The sequence below is a fragment of the Larus michahellis genome, chromosome 1, assembly GCF_964199755.1.
Source record: "Larus michahellis chromosome 1, bLarMic1.1, whole genome shotgun sequence".
Lineage (NCBI taxonomy): Eukaryota > Metazoa > Chordata > Aves > Charadriiformes > Laridae > Larus > Larus michahellis.
The window spans coordinates 156,884,308-156,901,037 of record NC_133896.1 but is presented as its reverse complement, the minus strand read 5'-3'; the positions used below and the strand labels follow the sequence as shown (position 1 = coordinate 156,901,037).

General features: G+C 40.5%; 1 protein-coding gene across 8 annotated transcripts in view; it reads left to right on the top strand.

Annotated features, from left to right (window-relative positions):
• Window positions 1-16,730, top strand: part of MCF2L (MCF.2 cell line derived transforming sequence like) — a 172,101-nt gene that overhangs the window by 20,411 nt on the left and 134,960 nt on the right. Inside the window, exon 1 of one of the 8 annotated variants that reach the window (XM_074561133.1) lies at window positions 4,340-4,886. The exons of 6 other annotated variants lie outside the window; for them this stretch is intronic. In XM_074561133.1, coding sequence (XP_074417234.1) covers window positions 4,709-4,886 — 178 coding nt within the window. In that variant the 5' untranslated portion in view covers window positions 4,340-4,708. Of the gene's footprint in view, window positions 1-4,339; window positions 4,887-12,828; window positions 12,848-16,730 lie in introns of those variants that run through there. One more of the 8 variants, XM_074561182.1, reaches the window with a different exon arrangement.

Here is a 16,730-nt window from a genome sequence, read left to right as displayed (position 1 = left end):
TGGAGAAAAGGAGGCTGAAGGGAGACCTTATTGCTCTCTACAGCTACCTGAAGGAGGTTGTAGAGAGGTGGGGGTTGGTCTCTTCTCCCAGGTAACAGGCAATAGGAGAAGAGGAAATGGCCTCAAGTTGGGCCAGGGGAGGTTTAGACTGGATATTCAGAAAAAGTTTTACACTGAAAGGGTTTTCAAGCATTGCAACAGGCTGCCCAGAGAAGAGGTTGAGTCACCATCCCTGAAGGTATTTAAAAGAAGGGTAAACATAGTGCTTAGAGATATAGTTCAGTGATGGTTTTTGTCAGTTAAGTTGATGGTTGGACTGGATGATCTGAAAGGTCCCTTCCAACCTAGGCGATTCTGTGATATCATTTCAATGTCATCTACGCATCTGTAGGGTAAAACGTGGTGGGTTAGACTGACTTGCTGACTTCCAGATGGGAATTAATTGCTTTGCCTCTGTTCTAGCCAATACCCAGATTAGATGTTGGGTTCAGTTGTTGCCTCTGGCACTGAGGAGTTACTCAGGGCTGTTTCATGCAAATGCACAGATTTGCTGGGGTTAATGCACACTCTTTGAGTGTTTAAAAAGTCAAACCAGGACTACGTAGGAGGAGAGTGTTTTGATAGATAATGATGATGGAAGACTATGAAATAAATTAAAGGGTTTTTTGTTTTCAAGCCGTTTTTTTTTTCATTTTATTATAGCTACAACAGCTGTTTATGTCCACAAGTAAGGTGCATAAAAATCTTCCTACCATGGAAAATAGCTCTCTAGGAACACCTTTTGTTCATTATTCACAGGTACAAACTGCAGACTGGCCTCATACTGATAGGGGTGGGTTTTTTTGCTGTTGGAAATTGTGCTGTTTTAGAGTTAACTAGAATTGGTTAAATGGCCAGCTGTCAAATGAAAAACCGTTTCCTCCTGCTATATATACTGTGTTTGTTTTAATTGCTAGAGGCTAAAGAGAGTTTATTTAATTTGGACATGCAATTTAAGTTCCTTAGTGAGCAGTTTTATTTTCTCAGCTTATTAGATCTGCCTAAGCCTATTTGTTGATCATAAGGTACATTAGAAAAATTGTGATTCTTTAAAATTATTTGTTGCATATAACTAGATTATTGCTTGTAGTCCTAAAATGTCATCCAAACTAATTATTGAACAGATTAATCTATTTTCCATTGACCATTACTAAACAATTTTTTATGTAGCGAGGAGGAGGGAAGCAAATTTCATATTGCATCCGGAGTCTGTCGGTTTAAGCTTACTGCTGTCAAATTTGTGTGACCTGTTTTGCAAAGGCTTACCTGGGGAAATGTACTTCTACTAATTACTAAGTGTGTGGAGGGGGCGAAAGCTCTGTGATAGCCCTGCAGCACACATGACTTGCATCCAAGAACCATCTTGGGGCAGAACAACTATGCTGAAAATGATGGATTGACTTGGTTTCTTCTGGGAAAGCAGCAGTGAAAAATAAGCTGCCTGGATTAACTGCTGACAAGGAGACCTGTCCAAAAGGTGAAGGTTCCAGGGAAACCATATCGATGTTACTTCTGATGAGGTTTCTAGGACGTTGGGAGCAGGTCCTTGAAAAACAGGTGGTCTTGCCAGCAGCTGCTATTTCCAGTAAGGTGTGTGGATACATGCATGACGCTGTGTGTGTGTGCAGAAGGTATTGGAGACCTCCGTAATGCAGAAAGGACTTGCCAAAAAATCCAATTGGAACAAGGCTGTTAAGCCTAAACTGGAATCGGTTCTCTTAATGCTGCTTGAAGTCCTCTTCACTAGCACTCTGTGCTGAGAAGAGATTTTCTTTTTTTCCAGGAGAAATCATGGAATTTTCTTTTTCCACATAGGTAGGGCTTGCAGTCACAGGAATGGGGGGAAAAAAATACAGCAGAAATGCCCCATTGCACATATTACGGAAGCTGTTTTTTCCCCCTCCCTATTTCTGCTTACTTTGAGAAACACCTCTCATTTTAGAACATAAATGTTCAAGAACTATACTATATATAGAAATTTGCTGTTCCATCTGTGTGCTGTAATATGCTTTTGTATAATTCCAGCTCTCTGCAGTAGTATCTTGTGGTGTTTCGTTTACCCTGGCATATTTCATTCCACAGAAATACTCTGCGCCCTCCCTCTTCACTGTTGCAAAACATATTTACATAGGAGGGCTATAAATGAGATTCTAGAAGATACCTCAGTGGCATAGATGTGTGCAGCCAGGACTGGTCCCAAAGGGAGCAGCTGGGTTACTTTCCAGTTTTACTAACTGGTGGGGCTCTAGCAGGGCTACTGTTCTTGTTCACTGTGCTGCAAAGGAAGAGGCTCACCAGCAGTGCATGGGAGAGAACAGTCACAATGTTTGGGGGACTTAGGTAGCGTTTAGGTATTTAAGTTCAAGAGGGTGTCCCTCATTGTCTTTGTAATTTCTTCAGTAGTTTTTTCTGGTGAGGATTGAGCTACCTGGGGTTGAAGGGTCCCCTTGACTTTGCCCATAGCTGCTGCCTTGTTGAGAAGGCTATCTGCAGTTTGGCATGTGCCATGCTCTTGAGCTGCTACTTGTGCCCGATATACACCTTGCTGAGCTTCGCAGAAGGTAGGATGGTCAGCTTTATACATGCTGGATACAGAGGTGTTGGGTTTCCCAACATACGTCATAGTGAGGTGGTTGGAGCTCTTGCCGGGAAAGAGAGCACTCTTAGGTTTCCTCTTCAGCCTAGAGGACTGGGTGGACATCCAGCTGACTGGCCGCCAGGCTCTTCCGGCGTGAACACAGTGTCTTGAAGGACTCAAGATTCACTAGAGCAGAGGGGGTGGTAGCAAGGGTTGGTTCCCTGCTAACTGAGTGAGGCCCTGACTTGTAAAATGGGAGTCTTGAGCTTTGCTGATTCCAGTAGCGTTTATACATCTAATAAATAATCCCTAGATATGTGATGCGTAATCAGTGCTTGGAGTAGGGATCTTGTTCTCATCTGATTGCATTTTAAAAGAAGGAATTGTGTGGATGTCAAAAGCCAGGCAAGGGCTGTGATTGTGAACCCTGGTCATGATGCGTGCCTTTCAGCAGGCAGATGAAACCCCAGCCCAGTCTCTGCAGAAAGAAGGATGAAGCTGAGCTGCCCCTCTGTCATATTCTTTGGCTTGCTTAGACAGAGTGTGCTGGAAATGTGGATTGTCCTGTGTCCCTCTCACAAGGCCTTAGTTCTTTTTGTGCTCTGCTTAGGGAATTTAGAGCCCAGTAGATTCCACTATGGAAGGCAAATGCTGGGTGTCATTACCCAAAGTCTTTTGGGATGCTTCTTACCATTTAATAGGTCCACATGTGATCATCTTATTCTCCATGAAGTTTTGAAGAACTTCTGATTGGTCTGAACTGGCTTATTATTAGTCACTGCTGTTTGGTTTTTTTGTGGTTGTGTTTTGTTTTGTTTTTTAAAATCTGTGTAATTGTTTAACAAAGAGGGAAAACAGATTTAAAGAGCAAAAAGATGTATAATAAAAACTCATTGCATGAATTTAGAAATTGACTATTTTACTGGCAGATTTCCTGTCAACTGGTTCTGTTAGCCCAGTGTATCTAATATTACTAGAAGGTGTAATATAAATATGTTGTCTCCAAATGGCAACCAGAATTCACTGCTATTTTTTATCCATCTTTTTTTTTGGGTTTGTTTTCCTTTTGGAGGGGTGAGTAGAGAGCAAAGGCATATTTTAAAAATTTGTTCCTTTCAGTTCTGGTTTCGCAGTTACTGGGACACAAAAGTATCTAGAGATAGATGCTGTAAGAATTTTCTGCTACTGTGCCTGGCCCTTTAATCTCTTTTAAGAAATTGAATCTTGCCCTTCCATGGCCAGTAGATGTTGCTGTTGAATCAATAACACTGAAAGAGGACAAGGGGGGGGGGGAAAAAAAGCTTTCGGAGCTCATAAGATAAGGTAAATATTATGGTATCTGATCCAGAGAAAAGAGGTCTAGTTTAAAAAAAAAAAATGCCGTGCCTGTAATGTTTTCATTTATACATATCAGCTTGAGGATCTGCAGCATAAACGAGAAGTAAGCATTGTGTCTGTAACTTTGAGCTACAGGTTTAATGCCCTGTGGAAGAACTACAAGGAAAGTAGATTTTCTACCTTGCATCTCCATTATGGTTTTACTAAATATTTATATTTTGTACTCTCTTCCTAGGAAGCATAAATCATGTCAGTCATGGTGATATCTCTATAGCATGATACAATTTTGCAAAGCTGTGCCATATGGTAAGAATAGGCATTCCTGTAGCCTCTCCAAGTCAGCATTGTTCCTTGGAAGCTGGGGCCTTGCCAAGTTGTTGGAGCACCTTTTTTAGGATGAAAACCCACGATACAGGGTGGGTTTTCCCTGCTTTTATTGATGGAGACAAAGCAGGGGAGGCAGGTCACTTTGGGGGAGGAGACTGAAAGAGGATAAAGAGGAAAACACTTAAAGTGGCATGTTTCCTTTAGCAGCACCTGTTATGTGTAGGAGAAGCTTTTTAAAATTATTTTTTAATGCAGTCTGGTCTTCTAACAGAGTTTGAGGAATAGTTTGTTATTGATCAGAAAAAATGTGTGAATAAAATATTGAGTAAACAAGTAATCTCACTGCTGAATTTTTTTTCCCCTGTTATATGGGAAAACATCTGCAGCTATTGGTTTCCTTGGAAACAAATTCACTGCAAAAGCTAAATGCACTGCACTGAGCCCATCAATTTTACTGCATTTGAGAAGAGTTTAACATGTACACTTCGACGTTTTTACTACCTTTGTTTCTCAAATGCTGTGTTGCTTATGCTGTTCTGGCATAAAACACCTGATCAAAGGAGATGTGCAACATGCTTTGGATTTTGGACAGAACGACAGAAAGGTTGGTATTTACAAGCCTAAACATGGACTCTGTATGTGAATATACATATTTACTTATAGACAGCATCTAGTTTTCTGAACACTTATTTTTAAAGCCTTGCCTTTTAAAGCTCAGTGCTATTGTTTGCATATTGTTGCAGTCTTAGCTGTTTTTTGGAGTTGGAGATCAGAGAGCTGCTGAAATGAATTGCTGGTACATTTGTCTCGTAATAGGATTTTGGCAGGACACTGGTTTTATTTGTAGTTTAATTAATTCAATATGGAATACATGTATGTGTTCTCATGGATTAGTATCACAGCTTCTGGCTGTGAAAGGAGTATGATTTCATATGTTGTGTTAGAAGATTTTAGTGATGCTTATGATTAGCTTCAACTGTTGAAGCCAAAAAACAAATCTGTGCAACAGTGTGGTCGTGTAATTATATCAGGTAGAATTAATTTAAAGCTTTCTTGCGTTATTGTACTTTAAGAAAGAGAAGTTCTGTTAAGCAAGTATTACATAAGGATTAGATTGTTTATCAGCAGGTATGTTTAACATAGCTTCACGTGTGTACCTGGGTCACAGCTACATGAGATAGTAGTCACATTTGTGACTGTCCTTCTGTTAGTAAAATGGTTTCCTGTGTATATTGGAAAAGTAACATATAGTACTGAGAAGACTAGGCTGTATAGAAAAACACTTTTAACACATGTTGACAAAACATTGGCTGTAGCTTGTCAAATATTAGAGAGACATCTGGCAGTGATTCCATGGTGGGATTGCTTGCTAAAATAGGCTTTAAAATGTTTCATAAACTCCTTTTCCCCTTTAAAAGGAGGCAGCTGTTCACATGAAATTATATACAAGTTCAGTCACTAGGCCCTTTGCATTTGTAATTTTATTCATGAGTATTAAACAACCTTTGAATCTGAGACCTTACTGTGTTCCCCCTGTGTTGCCTGTCATTGCCGAGGTATATGTTTTTAAAGAGTTGTCTTTTTAGAAAGGACTTGGAGCGAAGTTTTCATGGACTTTCTTTTGTTACTGTTTGCTTTGGGTGTTCTCAGTTACTAGTATTACATTAGAATGGTCCATGTTCTCTGTGTATACAAACTGAGCCTATTTGGGGATTGGGGAGGTGGGGAAAGCGGGCGGATACTGTCTTTTCCATGAGAAATTAGTCTTCAGTTTTACATACTCTTTTGCAAACGTCAGGGGGAAAAGAAGGAAAGGGACAGAAGTAGAGTGAAAGGATTATTTGTATGTCAGCTGTTATTCATGATCTATTTTCTGAACCCTACCCTACCCCTAGAAAATTAATACAAAAATATTCATTCTATTGTAAAGCAAACGGTGCAGTTCCTTGAACCGCATGCTGCCTAATCCTGTGAAAGCAGTAACATTAAAGTTATGTTATTAGATGGCTTAACTACTACTTTTTGAGAGCTGTTTGCCTGCAAGCCGTTATTACATCTCTGATGATTACTCTAAAAGACATCCTATTTGCACATAATGTGACAGTGAAGAGAAATCTGATATTTAGAAAGATGGAGTAAGAATAATAGTTTTTATAGTAACATTGTGTTATGGAAACCTTTTGAATAGTTAAAGAATATCTGATTTCTGTGATTTGACAACATCATTTCAAACATTGTTTGTGAGGTGGTTTATTTTTAGGCATTTCTTTAGTTTTACCCAGTAGAGCCTTCCAGCCAAATTTACTTAGTGATACTTATTTTTGTAGCAGGTGATCCTAGCAATGGCAGATCCAACTGTGCTAATAACCACAGATGCAAAGGTGACTATTTCCTTAATACCTTATTCTGTTTCTCTAAAGAATTGGTCAAGATCTTGAAGGAGGTAAATGGCTCTTGGAGGGATGCTAATGCAGATCAGTCTCTAGGGTGCAAAGAGACTTTTCCTTTTGCGTGTGCTGGTGTGATATAGCTAAAGTTTCAAGTCAAGCCTTCCAGTGCATGGTATCTGGCATACTCAGGCCTCCTATATATGCTGCCCTTTGGAATCTCACCTTTTAAATTGCATTTCATAATTCTACCCTCCCTGTTCTCTCTGCTGCTCGTCTGTGCTCTGATGATGCATTGACAGTATTCATCTCTGAAAATGCTCTTCCTCATGGGTACACAGGTGGGAACGGCGAAGAGGATCAAAACGTTCTCCTTCAGAGATCGAGGCATTGCCACAAAGTATACAGGAACATGATTGGAGACTGGTCCATTATGCATCTGCTGTCTTGGAAGGGGGCATGTGATACCATAGTTCTTTCCTTCCGTGAAGTCCTTTCCAGGCCTGACACCCTGACAATCATTATATGGAAGCATTGTATGCTATGACAAATGTATGCTATGACCACGTACAATGAAATAGTGTGAGATGCTGCTTTTTTTGTCTGACGCATTTATGCATTTTTCCTTTCTTGGAAATTGTTGTATACTTCTGAATTTCTTTATTAGGTAATAATTTTTTTAAGTGTTGTCATAAATAAGATCTGACTAGAGCTGAACTAAAACCAGCATTGTAGATATGCCCTTTGTATGAGCACATCCAAGTTGTACAATTGTGTTTCAGTAGGCATTCAGCTACTGAGCTTTTGAGGGAACTCTGTTCAATCTTGATGCGATAGTTACATCTGGTAAGTAAAAGCAGATGGTAGTAAGTGGCAGAAGTGTGGGACAGGGTGGCACTGACATTCTGCTGAGTCTCTGAGGGGGAGCTGGCAGCTGAAGGAGTGAGTAATTTTCAGTCTATTGAAACTGATCTCGTAAAGAGAAGAACTCTGAGAGCAGAATTTTGCAGAAAGAAACTTGAAGAACTTGAGAAATGGCAAGAGTACAGAACCTGACATTTTGTGGAGATCTCATTTCCAGCTTTGTTTAGGTCTCATAAAACATGATGTTACTCAATGGACAACAGAATACAGTGCAAGAACAGCATGATTACAAAGCAACTATTGAAAATTCCAGTGTTGAAAATATTTTGAGACACCAATTGGTGCATCCTGAAGGTTATTAGTTGCCAGTAACTGTGCAGCTGACCTGACGTTGGAGAGGGTTAGAAACAAAGGTGTTTCATGAGTTGGAATAAGAAATGTTTTACTGTGCTCTGGGGATGACTCTCTCTGTGAGCCTGTCCCTCTGTGTTTATCTTTATGGATTTATGGAGCCAGCCTTTCATTGTGGTTGTGATCGACTCGATTCAAAAGACATTTTCTAAAGTAGCCAGACGTTATAAAGCTTAAAAAAATTTGTTTGAAATTGAAGCCCATGCAACCTCTTATGTGTAATAGATGCTTTGTCAAAAAGCACTTTTACTGCATTTTGAAGGCAATGAAAGTGAAAATAAACACCATTGCATTGAGCTTGTCACTGGCAAAAGAATCCTTGCTATGGATTGGAATTAGCTGTAAGAGTGAAGGAAGGAAAATAAGATAAAACCACAGCAGGACATAATCAAAATAACATGGAAATGTATACATGCACGCTTACGTTTTTCTTTCAAAAGCAGTAACTATTTGGGACTGTAGTCCTTCAAGAAAACTAACAGTAACACTTTCAGAAGCCCATTAAAGCAGAAATTCAATCTTTCTGTTTCAAGAAAGCATGAAATGGTGGTTTGGATGTGGCTTACAATGTAAAGAAGCCTAGATGACATTTTCCTTTCTGACAGCTTTACCATAATGAAGGCAGAGAAACTACAAACTGAAGAGCCATCATTTTCCCTCATCTAGTGAGGTATTGTAGAGAGCAGCTCCCTGGAAAGATCAATTTAATGTGGCTGGTTTGGGAAGCAGAGTCTTCTGTAAAGAATATTAAATGGAAAAAAACCTATGGGATCTGAAAATGCTCACTATTTCATATTCTAATTTAAAAAAACCCAAATCACTGTGAACTGGACATAACGATTTTTGCTTGTCAAGAAATGAAAGAGTTGTAATTGTCTGCAAAAGCCTTTTTTTCAGGGGCTTTTTTTTTTCCCCTACCTGGAATCTCCTGACACTTTTGTGGAGATCTGACCTCCTCTTTCTCTCCTGTATTAAGCATCCGTCAACACAAATATCCAGACTAAGAAAATAATGCTATTTTATTTACTGAGGATTGTAATCAATGAAATAGATGGGGGAATTGACCTGCTAAGGAAACATACACAGAGAAGTTTTCAAGTTCTGTTGTGAAAGACATAAAGGCACCATTGAAGGACCCGTGGTGAGGGCGAGTGTTCTGCAGCAAGACTGAGATCTTGCTTGAGGTTTGGCCTCTTTGGCTGCAGTCTAAATACCCTTGTGGTTGTTGGAAATGATTTTTCTATTCCTGGATTCTTTTTGAGACTTCTTAAATATTCCTGTTCTGCATCAAAACAAAGCTAAGTCCTTTAACAGCGCTTTTGGGGTGCGGTCCAGCAGGGAGGCCAGCACCCAGGGCAGAATAGTAAGTAGCCTTGGGGGGCAGGGGGGCATATCTGCTGGAGGTGGGCACTTCAGCCAGATCAATCACAAAGTGAATTTTCCCATGTCCTCAGTGAGTTCCCTGAGTATTGCACTGTTTCCTTTTCTGCAAAGGGAACAGCTTTCTGTCACCCTAAAGCTCCAGTGGATGCTACATTTTAAAAGATGTACAAGTGGAAAAGGGCAGTCAAATTTTAAGATGCGTCCCATTATACAAAAAGTTCCAAATTAAAGTTGACATCCTTCTAGTCTGTCCTTTGTCTGTGATAAAACTTGTCAGCCTGTTCCTTGGGGGTAAGCACTTCAGTTTTATTCTGTGCAATCAAACGGAATGGTCCTGGAACTACTCTAATTTTTTTTTATTCTAAATACTTCTTAGATCGCCGATTACCAATTATAAGTGACAGTTAAGTATCACATTTTGTTATAGGCCGATTTCCTGAGAATGTTTAAAATAAGCCCTGACTCTTTAACCTGCTAGACTTTTACGTGTACAGACAGTTCTTTTGAAATAGTATTTTTTACAAAGTGGGGCATGTAATAAAATTTGGACTCTTCTTAATACTTCAAATCTGAACACACACACAAAAAGGGACTGATATAAAGTCTAATACTTTTTATGAGGCCTCAAATGTTTCAGCTTTACAAAATGTTGGACAGACTTTTTTGAGGTGAGAAATCAATTTTACGACTCCTCACCCTGTATTTCCTTGCAAAGAAAACCACCATGACAAGAGAAGACAAAAGATGTGTGTTTTCTAGATTGATTTAGTTTCTGTGTTTAAATACAGAATCCTGACTCTGGGGGAGAGTATGACTGACATTTCTGCATCCAAACTCTACCACCTATTTAGTTATCGTGGTACCTTTCAAAATCTGATCTCCTAAAGCAAGAGCTCCCTGATTTCAACTTTTTTCTGTGTTTAAAGTACTGTGGTTTCATTTTCTTAGAGATTGGAGTAGTTTCCCTTGTAAAGGCCTCTCCTTGTAAAGGCCTTTCCTTCAATTATACATACCTGTGGAAGTGCCCCAAAGAAGAAGATAACAGTGATACTTCATTTCTTTCCATATTACTTCTGTTTGCAGCAAGTTCTTTCCCCGCTCACCTGTATGCCTCCTGTCTTAAGTCTTTCTGACTTCCTACAGAAAGTGCTTCCTTCATCTGTAAAAATATCTCAGTAAACTTAGAAAGGTAGGGTCTTACTTGGCACTGTAGTGGCAAAAAGGCAGTGTTCATTCATTGCCATGCCTGCTTTTAGAGGGGTGCAGCTGCTGGCACATGTGGGTAGTTTAGCTCCTTAGATTGGAGAGGGATAAAGGGCTGGAGCAGCCCTCAGCCGAGCGGGGGTGGTTGGAGGTGTTGCATAAAATAAACTCTTTGAGGGCTGTTGACTCTGCAGTGATTACTTAATCCCATGTGGCAAAAGGGGAGGATGAAGAAAACTGAATGAAGCAGTTACTGGGAAACTTAGTACTCTTCAGGAACACAGAAGATCAGCGGAAATGACATTTCATTCATTTGCTTCATGCATGCAAGGGAGGCTGGGGAAAAAGAAGACCCTGCCTGTTATGCTGGGAAGTATTGAAGCCCTTGATCAGTTCAATCATTTAAAGTTCATTCAGGCTGAAGAGCCTAACTACAAAGCTTCACAGAAGTGTGAGGAATGCTGGTCTAGTGTGAAACTGATACAGGATATGAAAGAAATGAATTATGAAAGAGTTAGTAGCTAAACTGGAAGAACCGAAATATAGCTAAGAATTAATATTGGTGGTTTTTCGTTTTCTTTTGTTTTTAAGGAGAGGCTAGATTGCAATTGATAAAGGGGAAAGAAAGAAGTTTAGGGAAGAAGACTTCTTGGCCCCAAGGGTAATGTGCCCTTGTGGCCAAGAAGGCCACTGGTCTCCAGGGGTGCATTAAAAAGAGCACGGCCAGCAGGGAGATCGTCCTCTGCCTTGACTCTGCCCTGGTGAGGCCAGATCTGGAGTACTGTGTCCAGTTCTAGGCTCCCCAGTTCAAGAAAGACAGGAAGCTGCTGGAGAGATTCCAGCGAAGGGCTACAAAGATGATCAAGGGGATGGGGCACCTCCCTCATGAGGAAAGGCTGAGAGACTTGGGTCTGTTTAGCCTGGAGAAAAGAAGATGGGGGGATCTCATCACTACTTATAAATATCTAAAGGGTGGGTGTCAAGAGGATGGGGCCAGGCTCTTCTCAGTGGTGCCCAGTGACAGGACAAGGTGCAACGGGCACAAACTGGAACATGGGAAATTACATCTCAACATGAGGAGGAACTTCTTTACTTTGAGGGTGGCAGAGGACTGGAAGAGGCTGCCCAGAGAGGCTGTGGAGTCTCCTTCTGTGGAGATATTCAAAACCTGCCTGGATGCGTTCCTGTCCAGCCTGCTTTAGGTGAACCTGCTGTGTCAGGGGCGGTAGACTAGGTGATCTCTAGAGGTCCCTTCCAACCCCTACAATTCTGTGATTCTGTGACTAAAAGTATTGGGAGCTGGACTGTAGCAAGATTGGTCTGAATTGGGGAAGAGGCCGCCAAATAGAAATGAGTATGTTGTGTTTCATCCGTGTTATACTACCTCTCAGCCATGGGCCTGGGCAATAGTGGAAAGGAAGGGGGAGCACCTATGTAGAAAGAAGGTGAGGGTGAAGCTTATCCCCTACTGCTGAGTACTTGGTCCAGGTACCACCTTGGCCTGGTCCCTGTGAGTGACTAACAGGCACCCCAGACGAGGGAGCATGGAGAGCTGCTGCTAGGCCTTTTTTTTCTGTATGGCACTTACTTTCTCAAAGGAAAATATTATTGAGGTTGATCTGACACTGAGGACTCAGTAGACATTTGGTAAATTAATAGATTAGCAAAGTAAGGCATAATTTTGGTGGAATTCCTGTATTAAATGCTCCTGTACTTCTGAAGGCTTCTTTAGTCTGCGTTCCTGTATGAACCTTGCCCATGCTCTGGCCTTGTAGGAGTGTTTGAGTGTCAAGTTTTTAAGAAGAAAAGAGTTCTTTTTTTTTTTTCCCCCTTCCTGCATGTATTTGCAGGGTAATGACTTGTACAATGTGAAGTTCTCTGTATTCCTTGAGATTGTGAATCTAGGAACAATTTTCTCCTTGTGAAAGAGTGAGGTGTTGCCAAAACCAGAATACTGCCATCTCTGCTTATGAATCCCAGTTTCAAATCCCAGATGCTTTACATAATAAAGCCTAACTGGGCTGATTACCAAGAGAACTCAGTCATTCAGAAAAATAAAAGGGAAAAATCCCTTTGCTTCATGAAGGAAGAACTGGTGCCAAGAGGAGGTTGAAATGTTAAAAATGCATTTTCTGTTTGGATCTTTCATATCAACTGTCCTGTCTCCTCTTTCTTTCCCCTTTCGTTTAAGGCTGGGGATCAGTATTGCTCTTGTGCAGTGGGTGTATGTGGAAATTTTTTGCAGAACCTGTGAGGGCCTAGATTATGAAAACCACATTCAGTGGGTCTCTTCCCACTCTGCAGGAGCCCAGCTTAGGTAAGTCTTTCTGGCTACGTCTGCAGTGTCTTAGGGCAGCGATGGTGACGTGGATGCCTGTAGCTTCATTGCTTATACAGTTTGTAGAGTTTTGTGGCATGTGATGTTGGGGCCATCCAGAAGAGAGCGTGGCTGACTTGCCTGCCTGATGTTGACCACGTGGTATTGTAGGCAAGCAGTATGGGATGTTTGGCAGAGGATTCAGCTGTATAGGAGTAACCATCCATATGCTCTGCCTGTTCTATTTGCAGCAAACGATGTGGTAGGGCCCATGCAAAGCAGCAGGGAAACCTGTATGCGCTTTAATTTCTTGTGGTTCTACTTTATAAACAGTATTCCTTCTACTGCAGCTGGTCTCAGGCTCTTAGAGAAACTAAGCTCCTATGGGTTAAAATGGAAGCCCTCTTGTGGATTAATAATTGATTAAAAAACAAGAAATTAAGAGTTTCTTTAGGTGGTCTGTTTTCTGTGGGTGGAGGGAAGTTACTGGTGGAGTAAAGCGGGGATTTCTGCAGGAGCTTCAGCTCTTCAACATAGTCCCACATGAGCTGGAAATGGAAAGGAGGCATGGAAAGACAAAATTTGCAAACGTGACATTATTCAAAATAGTCAAATTCAGTGCTGAATGCAAACAGTTGGAGGATAAATTGATGTTAAGTAACTGAGCAGGAGAGTAGGTGAAATTAATTAATTGTACAGAGTGATACATATGAGAAAAGACAACACTACTCCCTAAGCTAGCTGTACCCTCAGTAAGAGACCTTGACTGATCGTGGGTAGTTCCCTGAAAGCAGCAGCAGCTCAGTCGGCGCTCAGTGTTGGTCCAAAAGGCAAACAGAGCATTACACACCGCTGAGAGGGAAACCGAGAATAACAAAATCCTTATGTCACTGTAACTCTGCTGCGCCTGCTTCTTGAGTACCACGTCCAGTTTTGTTCGCTTTGTTAGAGTAGAATTAGGGTACGCGGAAGCATGGCGAAGGCGGTCAGAGGTATAGGGTTGCTTTTGTACAAATAGGAACTAATTAATGTAGGAAACGTCCTGTCTGGAAAAAAGGGGATTGGAGGGGACATAATATCACCTACAGTGGAGGTCTGTATAGTCATGAATGGCTTCGGGAAGTGAATAGAGTGTTTATTTCCTGGTTGGGTTTTTTTTTTTCCCCACTGCTTCACAAAAGGCAAACTGGGGCACCCAGAAAAATTTCAGGAAGGTAGTTTAAACAAAACCAATTTTTCACACAGCACATCATTAAATTTTGGAACTCATTGATCAACGATATTGGGGAGATCAAAGAAAACTGAGCAGAGAAATCTTTAGGTATATTGTTGCAAGTATCTTTTGCTTAGGCAAAACTCATTACATGATTGTATGTTAATGATTTAAGGTTACTGCTTTGGCTCCTCACACGAGGATAGTTATATGTTACTTCTGGAACATTTTCAAAATAGCTAGAATTTCTTGAAAAACTAGGTGAATGCTTTTTGGCTGGAGCTGTTTGAAAATAAGAGGGATGTAATGTTGCTGTATTTGAACAGACTTTGCTGGAGACCACAGCCAAAACCAGAGCAGAGTACTGAAGGAAAAAAATAATGTGGTTGTGGCTTTCAAACCTGATAGAAGCTTAGAAGAAAATCAATACAAACCTGCAGAAATCAGGTGAAATATAACATCTGTATACCCCTGGAGGCTGATTAAATTCTGCAATACATTTACTCCTTGCTTCTTTGCAGTTTCACTGAAAGGAATAGGAGTACAGACCATTTGACAAAGATGTTTTCACTGCATGTTAAACATCTAAGACAGAACTGAAAGGATGTGTGCTTCTCAAATTTCTTCGTAAAAGTATTTTTACACAGTGCTGTACTTCAGTATAAATTCCTCTGCTGCAGCAGGGGCTTGCCTGGGACTACTGAAGTTTTTTTGCTAGAGGTGATACATCAGCAGAAGTTAAAAATCAGAATTCCAGAAGCAGCTTGAATTTTTCAGTAAATACAAAATATATATATTGAAAATAATCACATTTTACCTGAAAAATGAAAACATCTCCTCTTGTGTTTATAGACTCTCAGTGCTAGAATTAGACTTGAATCCTTTTACTCTCAAATTTTATTTTAGCATGAGAGGTGTGGGGATGAAATGGCATATTTAACTCCGTAATATGGTTCTTCTGATGACCTGCAAAGGTGTGGGCATCGGGTACAAACTTCAAGAGAGCGGAAATTGCAGTAGATCATCCCCAAGCTATACTGATGATGTTACTTTCAGAACTGTTTTGATTCCCTAGGTAGCTCATAGTAAGATACTGATTTGATTTTTCTTACAAGAATGCTCAGTTGGCCCCTCTTCTTATGAGTTGATTTTAATTAGTTTAAGGTCTGTTTCTTTACTCTGACTCAAGATTATTCATGAGACCATGGATGATCTGGTTAGCTTCCAGTTTCAAACCAGCAGGGATCCTAATCCTACATTCCATAGTTAAGTATATTGAAAATACGGTGTCTCTGTTTCCTTCAGCAGAGAGGCTACACCTAAGCTTGTTACTGTATCACTCCAGAGAAGGCTGTTAAGTACATGATTACAAAAAAAAACCTACTCCACTTTTAGGTAAACTAACTTTCAGTCCAGCTAACTGAAACTTTTCGCTTTGTTGTTCTGCTTGTGCCTTGCATGTTTGGAATGTGTTTGAAGGTGTAGAAAGTATGTGTAAGGTGGTGATGTTGGTGTAATTGAGCTTTAACTAGCAGATTAGAGTTCTCCATTCATTTTGCACAAGTATAAATAGCTATTTTGTGCATGTGATCCTGCAAGTTGACTCGCTGATGTCATAAAATTCATCAGTACGTTTGTATCATCTTGCTTTTCATTTGCTATTTCACTGAGAAAATGCCAGAGAAAAATTGGCCTTGTGATACATGGGAGGCTTAAGCAGTTTGTTGATTCTCCAAGGAAAATATGAGATTGCTGTTGAATTGAGGCAGGACACTCAAGGAAAGCTGGGACTGAACTAGCATCTTCTATTGCAGTAGATGCTTATGAATGAATGTGTCTCCTGCACTTCTTGCTGCACCAGGAAATAGCATAATCTTACAAGTGAACTTTACTATACTGCATATGCTAAAATGTCTTAGGCCTTTAACTTGCTGCAGTCAACAAGTCCCATTGCCTTCCTGACATCCTTGTGCTGTTTTTGGACATGGTGTTCTGTCCCCAGCCTTTGTTTTAGAACAAGCCTTGGCTATCTGTACGTACCTGTAGACTTGGACGGGTTCTAGTTCCTTTGCTCCTGGTTCACCCCCTGAATGGCCACAGCCTGACCTGGTTATCGTGGGCTTGCTGCAGATCAATTCTTCCTTTGCAAAAATGCAATCGTAAATGCCAGTCATATATACAAATTTTTTTTTTGCATATAAAGTTCCTAGACATGCTGTATTTCTACAGTAATACTTTGTTATGCAAAACCTTGACTGAAGACTTATTTTTTTCATTTCTATTAATATGGAAATACATGACTCGAGTCATATATAATACATGGAGCTGCTGTAGGCCTGTCATGCTTAGAGTGGAAATGATGTGGGATGCTTTCTAAATGAATATTTAAATATGATCTCAATTCATTTTGTTGACAGAGGAAGCCCGGATAGATTGATGGGTCCTCTTAAAACTATTTTTTTAGTTCATGCCCTCCCTAAGAGGCCACGGTGAGAGTTATGAACAAGTCATCATAGGTGTCCACATGTTTTCCTAGGAAGGACGGCTGCTTTTTGCCTGCTGTGTGTCATTTGTAGAAAACAATCTTTATCCTAAATAACACAGCGCGGTCCTTTTAAGCATACAGGAAAACGTGCCTTTTTCTTTTAGACATAGATAACCATTTACTTA